Below are 22,935 nucleotides of genomic sequence, written 5' to 3' on the forward strand. Positions count from 1 at the left end.
GTGGTCCAGTTTTGATGCTCTTGTGCCCACTTTTGGGGGTGGACAGGGGTCAGCATGGGCAGCCTGACTGGTCTGCGGCTATGCAGCCCCATACGCAACAAACTGCGATGCACTGTGTATTCTGACACCTTTCTATCAGAACCAGTATTAACTTCTTAAGCAATTTGATCTATAATTTGTCTGTTTGATTGGACCACACCAATCAAATTTGTCTGGTTGGATTGGGGGTCAAACACAGTATTAGTATGGTGTTCCTAATAATCCTTTAGGTGTGTGTGTGTGTGTGTGTGTGTGTGTGTGTGTGTGTGTGTGTGTGTGTGTGTGTGTGTGTGTGTGTGTGTGTGTGTGTGTGTGTGTGTGTGTGTGTGTGTGTGTGTGTGTGTGTGTGTGTGTGTGTGTGTGTGTGTGTGTGTGTGTGTGTGTGTGTGTGTGTGTGTGTGTGTGTGTGTGTGTGTGTGTGTGTGTGTGTGTGTGCGTGCGTGTGTGTGTGTGTATTTCATTAAAAATTTTAACTTAAAACTTTTTTTTATTTTTATATAAACCTTATTTTTAGGCAATTTAACACAATTTTATTAAAATGATTAAATTTATTGAAATGTTTGTATTTCCACAGCATGATGGTAAGATCTTACAGATTTATAAATAAACCGCTTGTTTTGAATTCTTCCCAATCAAATGACATTTGACACCCACTTCAAACCTTACAATGCTCATGATAACTTTTGTTACCACTACAAGAAGAAAAAATCCAATAATTTTCAAACACAAAATTCTAAAGATGGCTGCGCGCTTGTTTCTCTGGCGCATAAGGTTTATCGTCTATTAAGTTTTTGTCCACGTCCCTTCACTTTCTGTTCGGGTCCATTATGCTGTGACATTTCCCCTATTAAAATTGCAGCTTTATTTTTCTGACATCATATTTAATGATACTTTGGAGCTGAAGTGGGAAAATGTGATTTCTGGAAAGTTCAGCAGTAACCTTTTCAAATTAAATTATTTTTAAAAATCCAAAAACGATCCAGCACAATTATACCAGAATGACCGTGCTTACCAAAGCAAGAATACAGTGTTTTTCTTGCTTAGCATGAGCCCTTCATGTAGGAAGGTCAATGTCTTAAAGAAACACTCTTCTTTTTTGTGAAAATAGGCTCACTTTCCAACTCCCCAAGAGTTAAACAGTTGAGTTTTAACGTTTTCTAATCCATTCAGCCGATCTCCGGGTCTGGCGGTTATACAATTAAATAGGGCACTTTTTAAGGGTACAGCCAGTTGTAATGGTGTCCAAAACCCTAGTGGACATTATTGAGTGCACTCATTCCATCCTATAATTCACCACAATAATGAGTCTACTGATATACACTAAACAGCTAGAGAATACCCATAATGCACTGTGACGGTTGTGCTGAATGAATTCTTACGTCTCGCCGCAGCTAAATCATCCATCCATTTTCCAAACCGCTTTTCCAATGTGGGTATAGCGCAGGGGTCTCCAAACTCGGTCCTGGAGGGCCGCTGTCCTGCAGAGTTTAGCTCCAACTCCAAATAAACACACCTGAACCAGCTAATCAGTGTCTTACAAGGCCCTAGTTAGACACTGATTAGCTGGTTCAGGTGTGTTTAATAGGGGTTGGAACTAAAAACCAAACCGAGTTTGGAGACTCCTGGTATAGCGTAATATCATATCACGTTTCAAATGATTATTAAAAGGCAAGCACAACCTATGCAAAAGCACCACCACTCAGTGTTCAAATTCCATCTATCCATCTTCAACCGCTTATCGGGGGTCGGGTCGCAGGGGCAGGAGCTCCAGCAGGGGACCACAAACTTCCCTTTCCCAAGATACATTAACTAGCTCTGACTGGGGGATCCCAAGGCGTTCCCAGGCCAGTGTGGAGATATAATCTCTCCACCGAGTCCTGGGTCTTCCCTGAGGCCTCCTCCCAGCTGGACATGCCTGGAAAACCTCCCTAGGGAGGCATCCAGGGGGGCATCTTTACCAGATGCCTGAACCACCTCAACTGGCTCCTTTCGACGCAAAGAAGCAGCAGCTCTACACCGAGTTCCTCGCGGATGGCCAAACTTCTCACCCTATCTCTAAGGGAGATGCCAGCCACCCTCCTGAGGAAACCCATTTCGGCTGATTGTACCCGCAAATCTAGTTATTTGGGTCATGACCCAGCCTTCATGTGAGGGTAGGAACGAAAATTGACCGGTAGATTGAGAGCTTTGCCTACCGGCTCAGCTCTATTTTAGTAACTGCAGTACCCCTCCCACTGGTCCAATTCTCTGGCCAATCTTCCTCTTCATTGTCCCCTTACTCGCGAACAAGACCCAGAGGAACTTGTTCACTTGGGGCAAGGACTCATTCCCAGAGGAGGCACTCCATCGGTTTCCTGCTGAGAACCATGGCTCAACCTCATTCCAGGGGATGCAAGAGTAAAAAGCTGGTCCGTTGTTCCACGACCAGGGCGGAAATCCAAATTCACTCACTCATTTTCATTCACTCCTTCAAGTAAACTACTATATTAGTTGAGTAATGTAGGGAATAGTGAATGAGGGTATAGGGAGCGATTTCGAACACAGTTACGGTTACGGTAAGATGCGTGACATTTCTGAAACACGCTCAAAGGAGTTGACCAATCCCAACAAACTGGTCCAGCCGACCAATCAGAGCACACTGTGCTTTTCGGAAGAAGGGGCTTCATAGAAACCAGAACTAAACAAAGCGTTACATAAAGACTGGGAAGAGAGGTGCTGCAACAGTGTAAAATATGTGAAAAATAATGTGTTTTCAAGCATGAAAACCTATTCTAGTAGACCCCAAAATCAAGACTTTGAAAAATGGCATAATACATCCCCTTTAAATTGTTAGGTCTTGATTTACAATCTGCAATTTGATTAAAATGCTCATAGATTTAAAATAAGACATTTGGAATCTTCAGAATATTCTGTTTCTTCTCTAGTCAAAAGTCAAAACATTGGATAAATGTATTTCGGCAGCACTTTCGAGGGGGGGGGGGGGTATTTATGAATGGGGTTAATGGACTTCAAAAATGACTTTTGAAGTCCATTATCATTGCAAAGTACAAGAGACCATGTATCAGACCTGAGCCAAACACAAAGTCCATGAGGCCAGAGAAAAGGGAGCTTGGCTAAAACGTTGAGATGACTATATTGAGTTACAGTAGAGCATCCAAAATGAGGTCTGTAATATTTGATAATGATTTATACACTTCAAGGTTTGGCAGCTGAGAACAGTTTCTAACACGACTTGTGGCTTTGCAATCAGAGCTCTCAGAGGAGCCGTTTTTCAGTGCAGATGGACTTATGCTGGAGGATACTTGGAGTTTTTTTGTATTCCATTTTAAGCTGCCTCACAATGTTCTACAAAAATAATCCCCATCTAAGAATAATTCACGCCATTTATCCTTTAAAACCTATCATCCTATATATTCCATTCCGCTTTTTGTCATGATAAAATAATAAACTGTGTTGGAAATTCTTGTAGGACTGAAAAAAGCTAGCATATGCCAAAACGTCTGGTGGAGGACAATTACTCACTGAAAGGACAAAGGACACTGTTTGCATTTGAACTAACTCATACAGTTAGTGCCTTAGCACCCCCATCCCAGACAATGTCACACTGAGTGAATTATCTTAGAACGACTTTAATTTACATGCCTTTCCTTTCACCTGAATCTCCCCACATCTCTCCTCCAGAATTCATCCAAAATCTATTTGGTTTAATGTCATTTCTCACTATACTATATGTGTTTGATATCATTTGAAATGTCGCAGTGCGACTGGTACAAAGATCTCATCACCACAGAAGTAAAGTTTAGAGATATTTTGCTTATTACGGTGGGTGTGGCGTTTGGAGCCAATTTGTCTCTTGTCAATACAGGTCATATGGGACAGTGATTAAATGTAAATTACCATTGTTAACGTGTTTCCATTCCAAAGAGATTTCTCTCTTTTGGATACTGTAATCAGTTCAGCCCAAAACACGGAATGTCTACTAGACGCTCTGCGTTATGTAATATTCAGAAGCCAGGTATGCATCTTTCACTCTTTACTTCAGAGTATTTGATGTTATGTATGAATTATCTTTGAATTGATTATGTTTTTGGTATTATACATTTACCTGACTGTTAAAGGTCCTGTTCTTTGTGATCCCATTTTTCAAACTTTAGTTAGTGTGTAATGTTGCTGTTAGAGCATTTATAATACCTGTAAAATTATAAAGCTCAAAGTTCAATGGCAAGCGAGATATTTTATTAAACAGAAGTTCCCTTTCAAAGCCTACAGCGAACGGCTGGTTAGGACTACATCCTGGTATTTCCTGCTTTAATTACGTCAGTAGAGCAGTATGTCGACTAAACTCCGCCCACAAGAACACGCGAAAAAGGGGGCGTGGTCTTGTTGCTCCCGCGTGGAGAATAGGAAGTGTTGCGTTCGGTTGCGTTCGTATAGTTTGTTTGTTGCCATGTCGTCGAGACGCTGTTATTTTCATCCCGGAGTCAAGTCACCTTTGTTTGGCTTTCCCACGGACGCTGTACTTAGAGATCATTGAGCGCATGCATCCCCGGTGAGAGGCGTGACCTTTCCGGTAACAACGTGCGCTCTGCGTGTGCTAAGCTGCTGTCGAATCACAACACGGGAACCGCTGGCACAATCAGAACTCGTTACGTGTTTCTGAAGGAGGGACTTCATAGAACAGGGAAATCTTTCAAGCCGTTTTGAGGACAGTGAAAACAGCAGTATACAGATAAGTAAATTGTGTGAAAAATACTGTGTTTTTTTACACGCGAAACATGAACACATGTTATATTGCACACTGTAAACACAATCAAAGCTTCAAAAAAACACGAAAAACGGGACCTTTAATAAATTGTTACATTTTGATCTATTCTGACTTACTCTAGAATTATTAACTATCTCTAGTAGATTATGAACGGGTATAATTTTAACAAAGGGTTAAACAGAATCATGGGCGTCACTAGCTTCAGCCCCCCTAAAAAATGTGTGATTAACCTTTATAACATATGAAACTGGAGGGAGGCTTCGGCTTCGTCCAGTCTTTTAATCTGCGTTAATCAGTGTGTTCTTCAATCCACTGTGGCGGCGAACAGAGCGCACGTCAGAAGCAGAGGTGTGTGCGTTGATCTGAGCCTCATTGGTCTTTCAGCGCTTATCAATGTCAAAATATTTGAGAAAACCAATCAAATCAGAGTAACGTTAGGCGGGCTTTATGTTCACAGAAGCTGCTGAGGCTGAGCGTGAATTTTAGCTGCACGACTCGACATCAAGTGCGAGATATGTAGCTAAACTAAACGTTTCATAGGCTATTTGACAGCTGCTTCTTTAGGTCAAAAATATTAAACACATGACAAAAATATTCAGGCAAATTAATAAACTTGTGTCTAATTTCGCCATTTTGAATTGAAATAGGCCTATGTAATGTCATTTAAAGCAGCACTAGGTAGGTTTTGCTCTCTGGGTCCTCCTACAGTTGGGAAACAGTTTTGTCCTCTACTACTGTCGTAAACTGTCATCCTACATCAGTGGATACATCGCACGTGCATTTGTTGACATGACAACCATGATAGCCCTGAACACTGCCAGAGTTCACATTCAGGTGTTCTGCTTGCGTCGCGTGTGAAATGTCTTCATCCCAGGTACAGTGGCATATGTTTCAGCATGTCATATGAATATAATTTCATGGGTTTTATTTTTTTCAAACGCCAAATGATCGCGATGCTCATGTTTACAAGCCAGCGTCATTATAATAGCCTAGTCTTTTGGTTCCCGTTTTACAGAATCTATGATACTTCAATTCAATGTTTGAGTGGTAGGTAATAACCATATATCGTCAATATTATAATATCAAGCTACCATAGATGAATCTGCAAATTTGAAAAATCGATTTGCATTATAGCTTGAGGCAAGACAAATAAACCAATATCACAGACATGTTAGGTATCCTAAAATATGATTTTGTACGTCTTATGTATTTACTTGCAAGAATGTAGCCCCTCCTCCTTCAGCTTACGCCAACGAGCAAACGCTGGCCCAATGTTGATCCTCGTCCTGTTTTTAATCCGATCACTTTCTCGTTTCCTCTTTTTGCTTTCCGACAAAACCTTTGCTTTCTTATTTTTCTGTGCTGCTTCGGCCATGACTATAACATTCGGCAAACAAATGATAGTTTGGTTCGCACGTCCAAATTTAAGGAAGTGGGGGTGGTGGTGGAAGTGACGTATATGCCGTAAAGCAGTCGAATTTCGTAGTTCTTTTTGTTCTCGGGTTACTACCCGAAACCCGAAGTTTAAAAGTACGATTAAAAACGATACAGACCCCGTCAGGCTATGGCAGACGTGTCATTCAACCTATTGTAAGTCGATGTATCATCACAAGAGTCTTGAAAATAAATTATAACGGTTGAAAAGTTACCTAGTGCTGCTTTAAATAATATAATTAAAGGGGCTATATGCGTTTTTCTGAAATTTAAACTCGCGACTGACACCTGTGGCCAAAAAATAGAACTGCTCTTATTTTCTGCTTGCTCTTGCAGCGGTGGTGACGTCACATCCGCAGACAGCGCGGGAAAAACCTACCCGCCAGAAAATAGGAAAAATAGGATACAGGCTTATAGGTGCACCCACCGTGAGTGGACAAGGTGTCAGTATGCTCATCAGGAGATGTTTGAGTCATAAATGGTCAAATAAAAAGGCTATTGTTACGTTTATTTTGGGGAAAAAGTTGCATATAGCCCATTTAACAAACAAGAAATATTAACAAAACCATTTTCTTCAGATTAGGCATAGTATGTGTAGTAATGAATAATAGTAATTAATGTGTTCATATTGTAAATTAATATAATTCCATTTGTAGCTGTCAGTAAATAAAAAAGCTCAGTTTTTTTCAGCCTGTAGCCTATAGGGCATAATATTAGTAATGAATGTGTGCATATTGTGAATTAATTTAATAAATTTAGTTACCTTTCCTGGTAGCCTTCAGTAAATTAACATGTATTATGAAAATGATTATGAAAACATAAATAGCCGTTAAACATATGTTTAGTCTTCACTGACAAACTTTATCAGTCATATCTGCTCACTGACATGGTTTAAAGCTATTGTTATCTAATTTTTGGCATTCAGAATATCTTAAAATGCACATATGTAGATCATGGAAATCAAAATTTTCTCGAGGGAACAAAAACCCTGAACCCCCCTAACTACCTCGCATTTGGGATCTCAGTGATTATAAATTAAGTTGCCTACATTGTAATGATTAAGGGAAGCAAAAGATGAAAAGATGATAAAAGATGAATTGGAATTAAATCCTGTTTGTCCATCAGCTGAAAATACAGAACGTACAGCAACCTTCACCCGCGATCGTTAACTCCATTGGAACGATTTTAACGGCCTTACATTCTTTTCCTTGTTGAAGCAGAGACCAGGAGACGTTGGGATATCTTTCAAGCAGACGTTACTCTTTATTGAGATGCGCTGTTTGGTCGCTGCTGTGATCATCCAAGTCTAACTCAAACAGTCTACACTGTAATTTATACTACATTTTAGGGGGAGGAATTCACATATAGGAGGAGACAATCTAAACAAATGAATGCAAATGAATTATCCAGGTAAAGAGACCTGCCCCAGACTCCAATCCTACTCCAATCAGCATAACGATTACAGGGGCTCCAAGAGCCATTAAAGACAAAAGGTGAGAATCTCAGTAATCTGGCTCATTTGATTTTCAATAAAGAGAAACAGGAACTGGCAGAAATATCCTGCTGGAAACTTTGCATAACTAATGTCATCATCTTTATCTTAAATGCTAAATACAATGTACTTCCCTTAGTTTTAAACAGATTCTTAAATGTGTAATCCCACAACTATAATGATAATTATACAGCTTTGACAGTCAACACAATTTCACAGTGAAGAAATGACATTAGTAAGCAAACTACCATAAAGAAATCTTAGCATTTTTTACATCATTTCGATCTTCACAGACGGTTCATTTGACAAAACCAGGTATTTCGGATTATCTCTGTATCTTCACAAGAGACAATATCTTTCCTGCTATTCTAATGCTCTTAGAATAAACCTTCTATTAGGAACAACATGTTTTCCGCTCTCTGCATCTTCGGTTTCCTCTACTGATGACACATTGATTCTGCATTTGGAGTGGACTGTCATATGACACGGCTGACCCGACTAGATATATCTGAAGCAATATACTGCCAAAGCTCAGGTAAGATGATCTTAAACCAAAGGGTGTTTGAACATCTAGATGAATGGCATAGCTCTGCTTAAAATTATTTATCGTGTACCTTTTTTTTAAATCACTTTCGGGGTTGTGAATATCGTGAACATATTCAGTTGTTCTCTCATCATGTAACTGAAGACATCATGTTTCTCAAGGATATTTCCAGCATAGTGTGAGAATGTTTATTAAGATTATTCAGAGGGTTTTTCACTGCAGGTTGACAAGACTTGCATCTCAAAATCCGTATCAGAAATTAATCTTTTATTATTTACATTCTATTAAGGGGCAATATTTGGCCCATGGATGGATGGATGACCTTTATCTGGGTGTATTTTTTATAATGATATAAAAACATCAACTGAATCAATATGATTAAATAAATGTGGCTGTTAAATATATTTTTCTTCACTTTCAGAGGAATTTCCGCTACACGTGCTGGTTATTTTTAAACACTTCTCATTACGCAGCTTACTAGGGCAAAGTACAAATATAATAAGGCACAGTATGCAAGATGATAGTTGATAACACATCCCATGAGATGAGGAGGAGTGGAAGGAAAGGTGAAATTAGTGAAGGAAGGAAGAGGACGAAGTTACATAACAGTGTTTATGATGGGCTGTTGTGAAATCCACTGCTCTGTTATGAATCCTTATTTACTGGCCAACACTAACAAAAGTGACTAGCTGTATTTCTACCCTGTATGTTCGTACATTTTCAGGGTTTTTTAAACAAGTGAAGTCCCTTACAGTGAAGTCACCATTTTTGCGGCAGCATGTTTCTACAGTAGCCCTAAACGGACAAACTGCTCTACAAAGCGCTAACTACTCTCTGCCGTCTCAGACGACGACATCTTTGTCCTGTGTCGGCCACCCTAGCTTCTCTATGTGCTACGAAAGGGAGGGGTGAGCGGTGGACGGTTGCAATTCGTAACCTCGCCACTAGATGACACTACAATTTACACAGAGCATCTTTAAGTGTAACAATGTTCAAAGCTCAGGGTAAAAGGAGGCGGGAACCAGCAAACATTCAACATCATTTTAATGACCATAATAAACAAACAACAAAATAAAAGTAAAGCAGCAGCTCCTCACGCATGTCTGCCACATATAAACATAACAAAACGCAACATAAATGTCCCAGGCCTGGTCATCTCTCGTCCTCTTATCACTCCTCTTTCTGGAGCTCGTCCGTGAGACTCGACAAAGCCACTGGATGACAAGCCTGCAACCATTAGCCAAAAAAAAGGTAACGGCTAATGCTAACGCTGCTTCTGCTGGTTATTTTTTAACACTTCTCACTACGCAGTTTACTAGGGCAATGTACAAATAAGGCACAGTATGATAGTTGATAACACATCCCATGAGATAAGGAGGAGTAGAAGGAAAGGTGAAATTAGAGAAGGAAGGAAGAGGAGGAAGTTGCATAACAGTGTTTATGATGGGCTGTGGTGAAATCCACTGCTGTGTTATGAATCCTTATTTACTAGTCAACACTAACTAAAGTGACTAATTTTTGCCCTGTTGGTAATTGTTCAGGGTTTTTTAAACTTGCTTTTTTAACAAGTGAAGTCCCTTACAGTGAAGTTTTTGTGCCGTCGGTTGGCTGAGGTGCCACACGTGATCCAAGTTAGCCGTTACGCTTTCTCCAATGGTAAGAGATACAGACCCTCTCATCTCCCTATAATAAGCCAATCTCTGGACTCGAGACCATTGTGGCGTCGCAGGTGAGGCTCATTAGCACGTGTGCCACCGGCCTCGCTCCATTAATGGCTCCCGGCCCCGCCCTGCTTGCGACATTTAAGTTATATATAACAAATATTAGTCAAATACACAATGATCTTGACATTTGAAAAAGTCACTGCAGTCTGAAATTTCAGAGTCAGAAAAACTGGAGGAAAAAGGAGAAGAATTTGCAAAACCTCAAGAGAATTTTCAGGAGCCAAAATATTCAGATTAGCTGAATATTGATGCATTTTAACTAAACAAAGGCGACAAGTAAACATCAGTGTGTGAAATAAAACATTAAAAGGGAGTAATGTTTTACCAGTGGGTGCACATTTGAAACATTTCATATTTGTAAAATTTGTTTAGGTGTTTGGCCCACCGGTGGGCCCATTTGCCACTGCATGTTTAAACCAATTATATCCTATATTTATCCTGATCTAATGTTGACAAACTATATATCATTCGAAAGCTTACGAACTCAAGATTCATCCTGTGAAAACCGTTTTCAAATCGGATTTTGCGTTACCATGGAAACGGTACTCTAAATTCTTCTAGCGGCTCCTCCCCTAGTGGGCGTCGTCAAGTTTCATATTACAACATTTGTTTTAAAAACTTTATGATAAAAACCTTTTCTAATCTTGACAAAACACATATCGTCGGAAAGGTCTGAGTCTCACAGTTCTATATCTACCCACTGTTTTGTCAAAAATATATACATTTGTTACAGGAGATTGCGTAAAAAAAAATGGAATTTCAATGACACCCGGTGGCTATTTGTGGTACAGCGCCTAAACAAAATCTCATGGGAACTTTAATTTTTGTGATATCAACTTCAAATTTGGAACACAAATTGGTTAGACATTTGGCTTTTATGTGATAGTAATTTTAGAGTACAAATTATTTTGTAACATATATTTTACATAAAATATCAAATATTTTGTACAGTACATTTGATTTACAGTAAATATCAACTTTCATAACTTTTTCATACTTTCATTTTTTGAAGTGTTTTCACTTGAGGCATAATCTGCTGACTGTCTTCTTTAAAATGAGACCAAACTTATGTCTATATTCCAAAGCATTCTTGAATTGCAACCATTTAAGTTTGGATAGTGCATTTTCATGTATATTTTCAAAAAGGGGGGTGACAGTTAACAGGTTAAATAACATTTTTTGATTGAACGTATTAACTAGTAGTAACAGAACTTGACAAAGGCAATTTTATGTGCTGTGTGAATCCCAATTTTTTTTTTTATAGATAAAACATTTGAGGGGGGAAAATAAGTAAAAATAAATTGTTTTGAATTTGTCCTAAGGCATGTTCTATATACCGCCACACTTTCACGAAAGATGATCTGAGTTTCAAAAACATTCTGTCACAGTGTTTAAATGAAAAGAATGTTTCAGCACATAATTCATGTGAGCACACGTAACAATATGAGGCTGAATATTAATAATAATAATATTCTAGACAGCGAGTCCACTGTCTGAATACATTTCCAGATGATTTCTTGTTTGATGTTTGGCCTCTCTGACGGTCCAGCCACCGCATTGACTTACAGATGGGCTATTTTTAAAGCAGACGGATTCAATGACAAATCCAGGCAGAGGGTCTTAACAATTCATGAGAAAGAAAGAGAGAGTCTGATTAGCAGTAGCTAAAGTTAAATGGGTCCTTGATTATGATTTCACTTTTTTAACTTATGCGTAATGTTGCTGTTTGAGCATAAACAACAACACAAAATTCAATGCATTTTCTTTTAAAGAAATCGCTGTTTAAGGACTACAATAAACGGCTGGTAGGGACTACAATGAGCTTCTTCACAGGTTAATGACATCACTTTCCCTAAAATGTACATAAACCCTGCCCCCGGGAACACACAACAAAGGGCTGCGGCCATGTTGAAAAGAGGAAGAGTTGTTGTAGTAGAACACATATGAGTCTGCTCAAGCTGTCGCATCTGTCTTTCACATTTATTGCAATACAGTACAAATGCAATAACGTCATAAAAGCAAGATGACAACATAAGTTAGAACTGTAATTAAACCAAACTACACCTGTTCTTCATCATCACACTCTAAAAAATGAAACTGGACTAACCCAGCAATTGGGTTGTTTTAAGCAAACATTTAACCCAACCGCTGGGTTAAAACGACCCATTCACTGGGCTAAAACAACCCAATTGCTGGGTTAAAACAATCCATTCACTGAGTTAAAACATGCCCAACTTGTTGTTTTTAACCCAGCATTTTTTAGAGTCTTGCATCTTAAAACAGTTCCCACACCAGCAATTTATAGATTATCATGACAGAATATGCTAATCAATGACTTGAAGATAGTTAACTCCACATCAGCTACATAAATTCATCAACTAACCATTCAGAAACGTCCTTTTGCATTCTATATTGTCACTTCTTCTTGAGCTCCATCAGGGTCCGACTCCGTTTTGAACTTAAAAGGCTGAACAATTTTTGACCTTTTCAGTGCGTGTCTGCTGCCCGGCCAGTAGTTGCCGATAACACTTTGTAAAGTAACGCTATGCGCATGACATCACCGTTTTCACTCATTCGCATTTTTGCAGTTTACAAGGATGATAAGTGTTTTAACTTGCACTTTGAATATCGTTTTAAGTGTGCGCTTTCAGGCCCCCAAAACACTGTTGTCGTGTAAATGAATGGCCAAAACTTGAAAATGGCTTTTACTTGAAAACAGCCTTGTAAACAGACACTTTGTCTGGTCTCCAAATACAGATTACAGACTACTCTACCTGTGGAATCTCCTTGTGAAACTCCAGCGATTTCTTGTAAGCTATTGTTTCCTTCCATTTAGGTTGTCACAGTCATTTTTGCTCTTTATTTCTATTTAGTTTTTAGAGTCGCACTTTGATTTTACTTAAAGGGTTAGTTCACCCAAAAATGAAAATTCTGTCATTAATTACTTACCCTCATGTCGTTCGACACCCGTAAGACCTCCGTTCATTTTCGGAACACAAATGAAGATATTTTAGTTGAAATCTGATGGCTCTGAAAGGCCTCCATTGGCACAATGCACGGTTCACTCTCAAGACCCTTAAAAGGTACTAAAGACGTCGTTACAAAGTCCATCTCACTACAGTGGTTCTAAAATAACTTTATGAATCGGCGAGAATAGTTTTTGTGCGCAAAAAAACCCTAAATAATGACTTATATAGTGATGACGATTTCAAAACACGGCCTCATGAAGATTCGAAGCGTTATGAATCAGTGAGCCGAATCATGATTCGGATCGCGTGTCAAACCGCCAAACTGCTGAAATTTGGCAATCCAAACTGCTGATTCGACTCACTGATTCATAACGCTTTGAAGCTTCATGAGGCCGTGTTTTGAAATCATCATCACTATACAAGTCATTATTTAGGGTTTTTTTGCGCACAAAAACTATTCTCGCCGATTCATAAAGTTATTTTAGAACCACTGTAGTGAGATGGACTTTGTAACGACGTCTTTAGTACCTTTTATGGGTCTTGAGAGTGAACCGTGCATTGTGCCAGTGGAGGCCTTTCAGAGCCATCAGATTTCAACTAAAATATCTTCATTTGTGTTCCGAAGATGAACGGAGGTCTTACGGGTGTCGAACGACATGAGGGTAAGTAATGAATGACAGAATTTTCATTTTTGGGTGAACTAACCCTTTAAACTGAACAAACCTTTAACATTTTTGTAGGTTAATTTTTGTGTAAATTGAAGTAATTTTGTTAGAAATTCTGTATGAGTAAAATATATGACCCCTTTAACATGATTGGCAATCCTATAACTTGTCAGTTTACAAAATTATCATTATACTACTTCAAAATACTTTAAAACTCATTCAAGGAAGCTAAATCGTATTCTCTTTGGCATTCAGTGCATGTTTATGTTCAATGACAAACAGCTATTTATCTTTATCTCTGGTGTCTGAATCATTCATTGGCTGGTTCTGTAGTCTGTATTTACATTCCAGGAAACATAAGTGCATTTGAAGGGCAAAGAATTGCATATATTTGTAAATTGCAGGTGCATCTTAGTCAGGCCCGGCTCCAGCTTTGAGAAGCAGGGTGGGCCAAATGTAATTCCTGGTGGGCCCAGACGTTTAACATTATTTTTGCATAATTTTTTCCCCGTAACAAAACTTAATTTTATAACAAAAGAGGCAGGTCTTGAAAGGAACTCTCTATATTTGCAGGGAGCTTTTCTACAGGTTCGCTCTGGTGCCCTGCAAAAAGTTACTGGCCCCACCACAAAAAAAGTATTATTAGTATTTTAATGACACTGTGATATTGCATTTATACACTGTATGGGTATGGGGAGACTTTAGATTAGGATAGTAGGAAATAACATAAAAAGGTAATATTCCTCCCTTCAGATCCATTTGAATAAACCTTGCATACATGATACAGACAAACATTTTTTGGGGGGGTTTATTACAGCTCAGACAACATACTTACATGTTTATCACTTTTAGCAGTGGTTTATGTAACTTTAAAGGGTTTCCTGTAAAATGACACCAAAATTGTGTACTGGGAAGCTTTTCAATTTGGGTAGGCCAAATCAAGGTGGAATCCCCAAAAATGGTCCCAGATCTTATAAGAGGTTGATAAATATTAAGACAAGTAAACAGTCAGTACTAAAATAAGAACAAAATTAACAAATTACAAGCAGTAGCACAAATCAATAGAATCAGGGACTGGGGGTCCTGGGCTTATGAGTTTATGTTTGGGCCCTACAAATGACCTCAACTAGAACATCATGGAGTACCACAAAATACACAAATTTAAATATACTTTGAGGTTCCTAGATCAATTAATATGCAACATGCCTATATAGCCTAGTCAAAGAGTCGAGAGAAGATCAAAACCCTGAAATAACAGTGAGCAATAAAGCCAGAGATGAAATGTATTTTTAAATGTATTAAATGTCATATCTGTGTCCTCTTATGTCAGATCAAAATTTTACATCTTATGTTAAAAAGTAATGTAACCTTCACCCTTTAAATACTTTGGTCAGTTCAAGAATAATTTATGCAATTTTCTATTATTTATTTGAAAGAATTAAAAAAAGCAACTAGTCGAGGTTGATATGGGATTTAGAAAGTATGCCTACTTAGTAATAAGTAATGGAATGATTTTTAGGAGGAGAATAATTAAAGTAGGCTAATCTGATTACACCATTGAAGATGTAGCCTAATTAGTAGCTAATTAATTAAATGATAGGCTACTTTTTTAAATATGAAACTAAAACCGCCAGTAGGTGGCGGCAAGCATTGTATTGAGTGAGTTGAATCCTTCATTCAACAATTCATTCAAATTGCAAACTGTATTTATGAATGGGTAGCTTAAATAAATAATTGTTTTTTTTTTTTTATGAAGAGCAACCGAAAACCATGATCTCTCAAAATTTGGAGCTGAAATGTTGAAAACGGCTATTACGTGGGGCCAGGGTGGGCCAAGCTTCTGATTCGGTGGGCCAGGCCCACAAATTAACTGTAATTTAATTAATCTTTTACTTTACTTTTTGAAGGGAAAGTAAATAAATAACAGTAATTAATTAATGAGTTAGTAGGCCTAGCTAATTTATTACACCCAACACTGATTATGCAATTATAATTGCAGTGTAGCCTAATTCATGGCACTTGAGCTGCATAAAGTGTAAAGATGGATTTTGTTGATTTTTATCAACAATCAGATAAATCTGATGGTATCTGATTTTGGTATCTGATTTTATTTTATTGGCAATAGCCATACAGTACTGTACACGTGTCTTTTTATTCGGATTCAATTTATTGATTAAATCTGACACAACGACAATACATTAAAAAATACTGTTCATCTCTGGCTTTATTGGTATTTTAGAGTTTTTATCGTCATGAAGAGGACACACACCTGTAGAAAAGCATCCTTTATTTTATTGTATATTTTTAAACGGCTCTGTTGAATTCTTAATTCTGATTGGTCGTTTGTGCTTATTCCAGTTATTCCCCGATAACAACTGCTAAAAACGAAAAACACAGGCTCATTCAGTTTTCTTCGTGGAAGTTTTGCGTTTGGTAAGCTTATAAAACATTACAACTCAAATCCATTTTGCAGTTATTTAATTAGGCTATGTCACCCGGGTAAACACGGACTCGCTCTCTTTCATACAGACGCAGGCGCAGCTGCTAGCATTTTGCAACGAATGTTGTACTTCAAGTTCACTGTAAGACATTATAGGAAAACGGGTACAATTTTAAGAGTTTAATCTCATCCACATAATTATTTATGTGGCAAAATGTTGTGTATACAAGTGGTATGACCGCAACCCTTAAATGTCCGTCTAGTTTGAGCTGCCGCCTGCTAGTTTCTTTGCGGAAGTGTGTTTAAAGCACTGTAACGTTAGCCACTGATCTAACTTATATATAGAACATAAAATATTTCAACTCAAGTCAATATTTCGTATATAAGTATTTATTGTGTGGCAAATAGCAGTGTAATTTCAGAGTGATGCAATTTAATTACCTTAAACTTTGACTAGGCTAGGCATGTTGCATTAATGTGTATTTTGTGCTACTGATGTTCTAGTTGAGGTCATTTGTAGCGTAGGAGATAGGGCCCCAAAATAAATTCAATCTCAGGGCTCCCAACCCCCTCAGTCCTGCCCTGATTGTATTTATTTGTGCTCTTGCTTGTAATTTGTTCCATTTTATTGCTGTTTACTTGTCCATATATTTATTAAAATACTAATAATACTTTTTTGTGGTGGAGCCAGCGAAAAGTTGTAGGGCAAGTAAAAATCTGAACCAAAATGAACCTGTAGAAAGGGTCCTTACTCCTTAGCAGTGAGTGCTGTAAATATAGAGATTCCCTTTCAAGACCAGGCGACAGGCGACAGGCGACAGGCGACAGGCGACAGGCGACAGGCGACAGGCGACAGGCGACAGGCGACAGGCGACAGGCGACAGGCGACAGGCGACAGGCGACAGGCGACAGGGCACTCAGGTGAGCTGAAATGAGTCTGTAGTGTAGTGATGAGACCAGCACCTGAAGTGCAGGGAACGGAGGCAGATAAAGGGTGAGTTAATGAGGTTGATGAGAAACAGGTGCAGGTGATTGTGAAGTGCAGCAGGTGAGAGCCAAGAAGGATGCTGGGAAGTGTAGTGCAGAAGTGATAGGTGACAGATTGGGTGTCTGTGACAGGGCCCACCCTACATCTCAAAGCTGGAGCCGGGCCTGCCAAGGACTGCTGTTTGAAGAACATCAATATTTTTCATTAATACAGCATTTTTGACTAATGAATGGTAGATGTGTACATGTTATGTGCATTTTTGTGTATAAATGTGTACTTTTTTTATAAAGAGAGAAAGTCTGCTGCTCTCTATTGATGCATTTTGTCAGGGTTCCCAAACCTAGAGAAGTATAGCATATGAGGGGAAAAAAAGCATTATTTTGCATACTGCTTTTCCCTGCTGAAAAAAATGCATCTTGAGCCAGTGTAACGGAGGCCAGCTTGTAGTCGCTGTGCGAGTAAACCTCACTCCTCTGATCTCAAGAGATGCTTTAGCGACTGACACTAGAGTTTGCAGCCTTTAGCCTCCTTGTTAGAGCGTCCGACTCTCATGCTGGCAGACCCGGATTGAAGTCCTACTTGGAGCGGGCGGTTTGAACAGGAGGGGTTACACCAGCCTAAAGTTTTCTGGTATCAGCTGGTCTAGAAGGGAAAACAGCCACCAAAGACAGCAAAACCTTAGTCAGGTTTTGTTCTTCAGCAGATTTTAGGAAGGATATGGATTTTTAGTTTTGGAAAATAGGAAGAATCGAGAAAAATAGCCTGTGGTTTTCGAATAGAATGCAAACATGCTATGTTTTTGCAAAATCATAAGCTTATACTTTTAACTGGGTGAAGTGGGCCATTTTTTTGTTAAACGTGTAATTTAGATATCTATATGTTTTTTTCCCCCCTTTTCTTTTATACTTTTGTTAATTTTAAGGTTCATCTATAATATTTAAATTTGAATAGAGTTCATATAATGTGTTATTTGCGAGGTAAATACCAATAGAACATTTTAGATCATGCACTCCAGACAAATTTCCTTTTCAGAAGGCCATCACTGAAAAGGAAATTTGTCTGCATTTGAATTAAAAACACATCATTTATTAACACATGTTATCAAACAAACATATTTAACAAACCCTAAAACATGTAGCCTTCTATGAGTAAAATTCATCACTCAATGGATGTGTGAAATTCAACAAACAACTGATAGAACGTGTTGTTTTGACAATTTGATGAAATCAGAATACTAATGAATGAAAATGAATTCTACAACATATTAAAAATGTGACTATAACACATGCAACTACAAGGCTAACAAAAAATGTTATAAGAGAAACATGTCAACCACTATAAAACAAAAGACACTCTAAACACTTTATTTTAATTGTGTCCTTATTTTAACGCTTTATAATCTGCATCTAAATATTACTCCTCCCATCCTTTCTTCACTCCACAGAGTTAAATTAATGCTTTGCCTTCCTTTTGTCTCTTTATTTCCTTTCTTCCATCTCTGATCTCCTATGCATGCCTCCAAGAGAGGACTTGCCAAATTAAATTAGATATGATCATGTGCAGTTTTTGACTCAATGAGACATTATAAGTAAAAAAAACACATAGGCTACAATTGTTTCCAAAAACAACAATAGACAAGAAACATAAAAAGACGAGCATGGAGGTGATGGATTGGAAGGATCCACATCAGAGAAAATATTGATCTGTGAACTTCACTGTAATGAACTGCATTGAATAATTCACTTTCTGCTGCTGCTCTAGGTAAACAGTTATTCCAAGGAGCTCAAATTTATTCACTTCATATACACATGTTTTATGTTGTAATAGTCAGGAAGAGTCATGAATCTTTCAACTTTTAGTATGCAGACTTTTTTATGTACACAGGTTAAAGATGAAGAGGGACAATGATCTGCATTAGGAGGAGTTGTAGTTGTGGTTGTGCTTGTTGATCCACAAGTGCTTCAGAACTCTTTTTCTCTTCGCTCCTTCTCCTTTATTATTTTCTTCTCCTCCTTTTTCTTGGCCTTCTCCTCTGCCCAGGTGAACAGAACAAGTGGCACTTTTCTTTTGCACTTTGTCTGGACGTTTACATTGTGCTGGGTCTCGTTCTTGGGCCTGTCAGGAGAGGCTACACAGAAGAGCTTCATCGTGAGCTCATCGATCTGAGAGGCATCATCCGAACGTCCTTGTATGGCCTTGGAGTCTCCCATTTCACTGTGGTCACCTTCCTCTTCCTCAAATGCCTGGACCTCCACCACTTCACCTGTCCACACTTCCTCCAGCACCTCACTCTCCTTCTCCAACCAAGCAATCATCTTTCTTGGTTTGATTTCAGCCTCCGGCTTTTGGGGGTGTTCAGACTTGAGTAAGTCACTGGCCCGGATGGTCTTCCCCGTGTACTCCACATACTCGTTCTCCTCATCCTCTATGTCAACCAGCATGAGTTGTGGAGGTGGCTCAAACAGGGAAGAAGTGAACGGCTGAGGCTTCCGGCTGGGAGGACGTTGCAGAGCAAGTACTTCATCAGGTGCAGGATTGGGGCATGGAGGAAGTCGTTTGGGATGACGCACTTGGGATGAAGAGCGTCAGATGGAAAACAGTTCATCAGGTGCTGGAATGGGGCGTGGAGGAACCGCCAATGGAAGCATCTGGGATGAAGAGCATTGGAAGGAAACAACTTCATTGGAACATGGAGGAACCACCAACAGTTTGGGAGGATCCACTTGAAGTGGAGAACATGGCAGGGATAACATCCTCAGGTGCTGGATCTGGTTTTGTCAATGGCGGTAGGGGTTTGAAGTGAGCGGCTGGTAGAGCGAGGTGTCCGGGGACACTTGGAAGCATTGGTAGTTCTCCCTCTATTGGCTTTAATAATAATAATATAATTTATTTGTCATTGTTAGTACAACGAGATTACATAAGTGCATCAATCGACAGTGCTTTTTCATAAAGAAGGCAGATCTGACTGTAGTATGCAGAGGTTTGACCTCCACAAGAAGTGGCGTTGGCTCTGTGATCTTCCGCCCCTTCCATTTTCTCTCCTTCCTTTTCTTTTCTCCAGCTTCTCTAAGCTCACTTCCACCCTCCATCAACTTTTCCAGACTGTGCATCTCTCTTTTTTTCTGGTGTCCAAGTGGGTACTTCTCAGGTACCTTGCGGCGTCTCTTCCTGGACTTCCTGTCATTGGCAGTGTAGTCGAAGGCCTCACACTGCTCTGGAAGTTTCTCTTCCGCTAGTTCTTGCGCTGCACACTGCTGTGCTCTCTGAGGTGTCTCCCTTCTGAGCAAGAAGTGAGCAAAACGCTCAAACAGTTGTCTAAATACACTGCTAATCAGCGCCATTATGGACACTGAATACTGCAAGTGAATTCAATATTTGTCGTTGATATCTGCAGAAAGTCTCGAAAGTCTTTCGATCTATTCACTCCTAACACACCAACAGCAAACCAGAGTCAGAGCTGCAGTTTAGAGCTGCCAGAACGGAATCTCCACTATGATGTCACAACAGTGAGCTTAACCATCTGAGCCATAGATATGTATACGTAGATCCCCATTAGCGACTGTTTCTATGGGCCGCTATACGTTAGCCGTCCGCCATTTTCGAACGGTCAAAGCGTGAAGGTGCTTTGTGAATATTCAAATGTTGCCTGTGCGTCTGCAACCGTAGTTATACACAAGCATGTATGAAATTAATATCTATACATCAATAGACTGCAATGACAGCAATAGACTGTCAGGATTTTCATTTATCATTAATGGTAGATAATTCTGCATATTCTAAAAAATATTGGTTAAAGATCTTTACATTTTCTTAATATCATTAATATTGACCATCAGAGAACCCTACAGACACATTGCTCACCTTTTAAAGGGTTAAAACGAAAATTCTGTCATTAATTACTTATCCTCATGTCGTTCGACACCCGTAAGACCTCCGTTCATCTTCGGAACACAAATGAAGATATTTTAGTTGAAATCTGATGGCTCAGAAAGGCCTCCATTGGCACAATGCACTTTACACTCTCAAGACCCATAAAAGGTACTAAAGACGTGGTAACTAAGTCCATCTCACTACAGTGGTTCTACAACAACTTTATGAAGCGATGACGAGAATAGTTTTTGTGCGCAAAAAAACCCCTAAATAACGACTTATATAGTGATGACCGATTTCAAAACAATACATCAAGCTTCGAAGCGTTATAAATCAGCGAGTCGATTCAGCGGTTTGGATCGCCAAAGTCATGCGATTTCAGCAGTTTGGCGGTTTGACACGCGATCCGAATCATGATTCGACTCACTGATTCATAACGCTTCGAAGCTTGATGTATTGTTTTGAAATCAGTCATCACTATATAAGTCGGTATTTAGGTTTTTTTTGCGCAAAAAAACTATTCTCGTCGCTTCATAAAATTATTGTAGAATCACTGTAGTGAGATGGACTTTGCAACGACGTCTTTAGTACCTTTTATGGGTCTTGAGAGTGTACAGTGCATTGTGCCAATGGAGGCCTTTCTGAGCCATCGGATTTCAACTAAAATATCTTCATTTGTGTTCCGAAGATGAACGGGTCTTACGGGTGTCGAACGACATGAGGGTAAGTAATTAATGAAAGAATTTTCTAACCCTTTAATGAACGCAGTGAACTCATTAAAAACAAGTTCATTGGAAAGAAATCCTAAACCATCAGCCAGTCAGCCATCAAATTAAATAAATTATAAAAATAGTAATAAATTAGCTAGTAATGTGTTTAATAAACATCAATATAGCCTATTTATTCAACCCATTTTTTAAGTAATCATCATAGGTATTACGTATCGGAAAACTTAAATTCTCAAAAATCATCCTAAAAAACCCGTCATAAAATTATCAACATCACAATTTTAAACCATTTTTAAGAACAGGGAAAATGATAAATTATGAGTCAAAATGATCAATTATTATACATTTATTTAAAATATGAAAACACCTGTGTTTAAATATTGTCACCTGTGAAAGGTGATCCAATTTCTTTGGGAATTTAAATCGCGCTGGGCTTTACAGAGGCTGTTGTTTTTTATGCGAGTGATGATTGACAGCATCTGAAGTGTTGACGTGTGTTGACTGTTCTAAAATGGCGGTGCATCGATGTGCCTGGAGAGGTCGAATGGGGCATCTACGTATACATATCTATGATCTGAGCAGCCCCAGAAGCAGCAAACACACATTCACACTAGTGGCACCAAATGAAATACTGACTGTTTCCAAACACGTTTCCTGAACACTCCTCCCCCTCCCTGAATATTAAACTGAGATTGTAGAAATAAGTTGAGTTCCCTAGTTTTAGATTAATATTTAAAAAGTAGCCTATATTTCTTTTTTCCCCCAATCAATTCATATTTCAACATTAAAACTGTTATATTTAAAACATGAATCTCCTAACATAATTTATGCAGTGTTGGGTAAGTTTCTCAAAAAAAAGTCATCAATTACTAGCTACTAATTACATCTTCAACAGCGTAATTAGATTACTAACCACTTATTACTACTTATTTTCTAAACCCCATATCAATCTCGACCAGAAGACATGAAACTCTTTTAATTCTTTCAAATAAATAATATAAAATTGCATAAATTGTTCTTGAACTGATTACATTACATTTTAAAGGGGTGGTAAAACACATTCTTTTGAAGGCTTGATTGTGTTTGTGGGGTGCACCGTAACGTGTTCATGCTTCGTTTTTTAAAAATTGCATTATTTTTCATATATTTTACCTTTATTCTACACTGCTCTGTCCCTCCTTGTAAAAACGGTCTGATGGTTTCCGGGTTATATGAAGCCGGTCCCTAAAAAATACGCAATGGGCTCAGATTGGTTAGCTGGCCCAGTGTGTTGTGAT

At 38.8% G+C, this 22,935-nt stretch overlaps 1 protein-coding gene across 1 annotated transcript in view; it reads left to right on the forward strand.

Annotated features, from left to right (window-relative positions):
* Window positions 1–8,178: 8,178 nt before the first annotated feature.
* Window positions 8,179–22,935, forward strand: part of ptger1a (prostaglandin E receptor 1a (subtype EP1)) — a 56,525-nt gene continuing 41,768 nt past the window's right edge. The window contains exon 1 of the mRNA XM_079840384.1: window positions 8,179–8,265. Within this exon, the coding sequence (XP_079696510.1) occupies window positions 8,211–8,265 (55 nt within the window). The 5' untranslated portion in view covers window positions 8,179–8,210. The remainder of the gene's footprint in view (window positions 8,266–22,935) is intronic.

The sequence above is a fragment of the Gobio gobio genome (genome assembly GCF_949357685.1).
Source record: "Gobio gobio genome assembly, chromosome: 17".
Lineage (NCBI taxonomy): Eukaryota > Metazoa > Chordata > Actinopteri > Cypriniformes > Gobionidae > Gobio > Gobio gobio.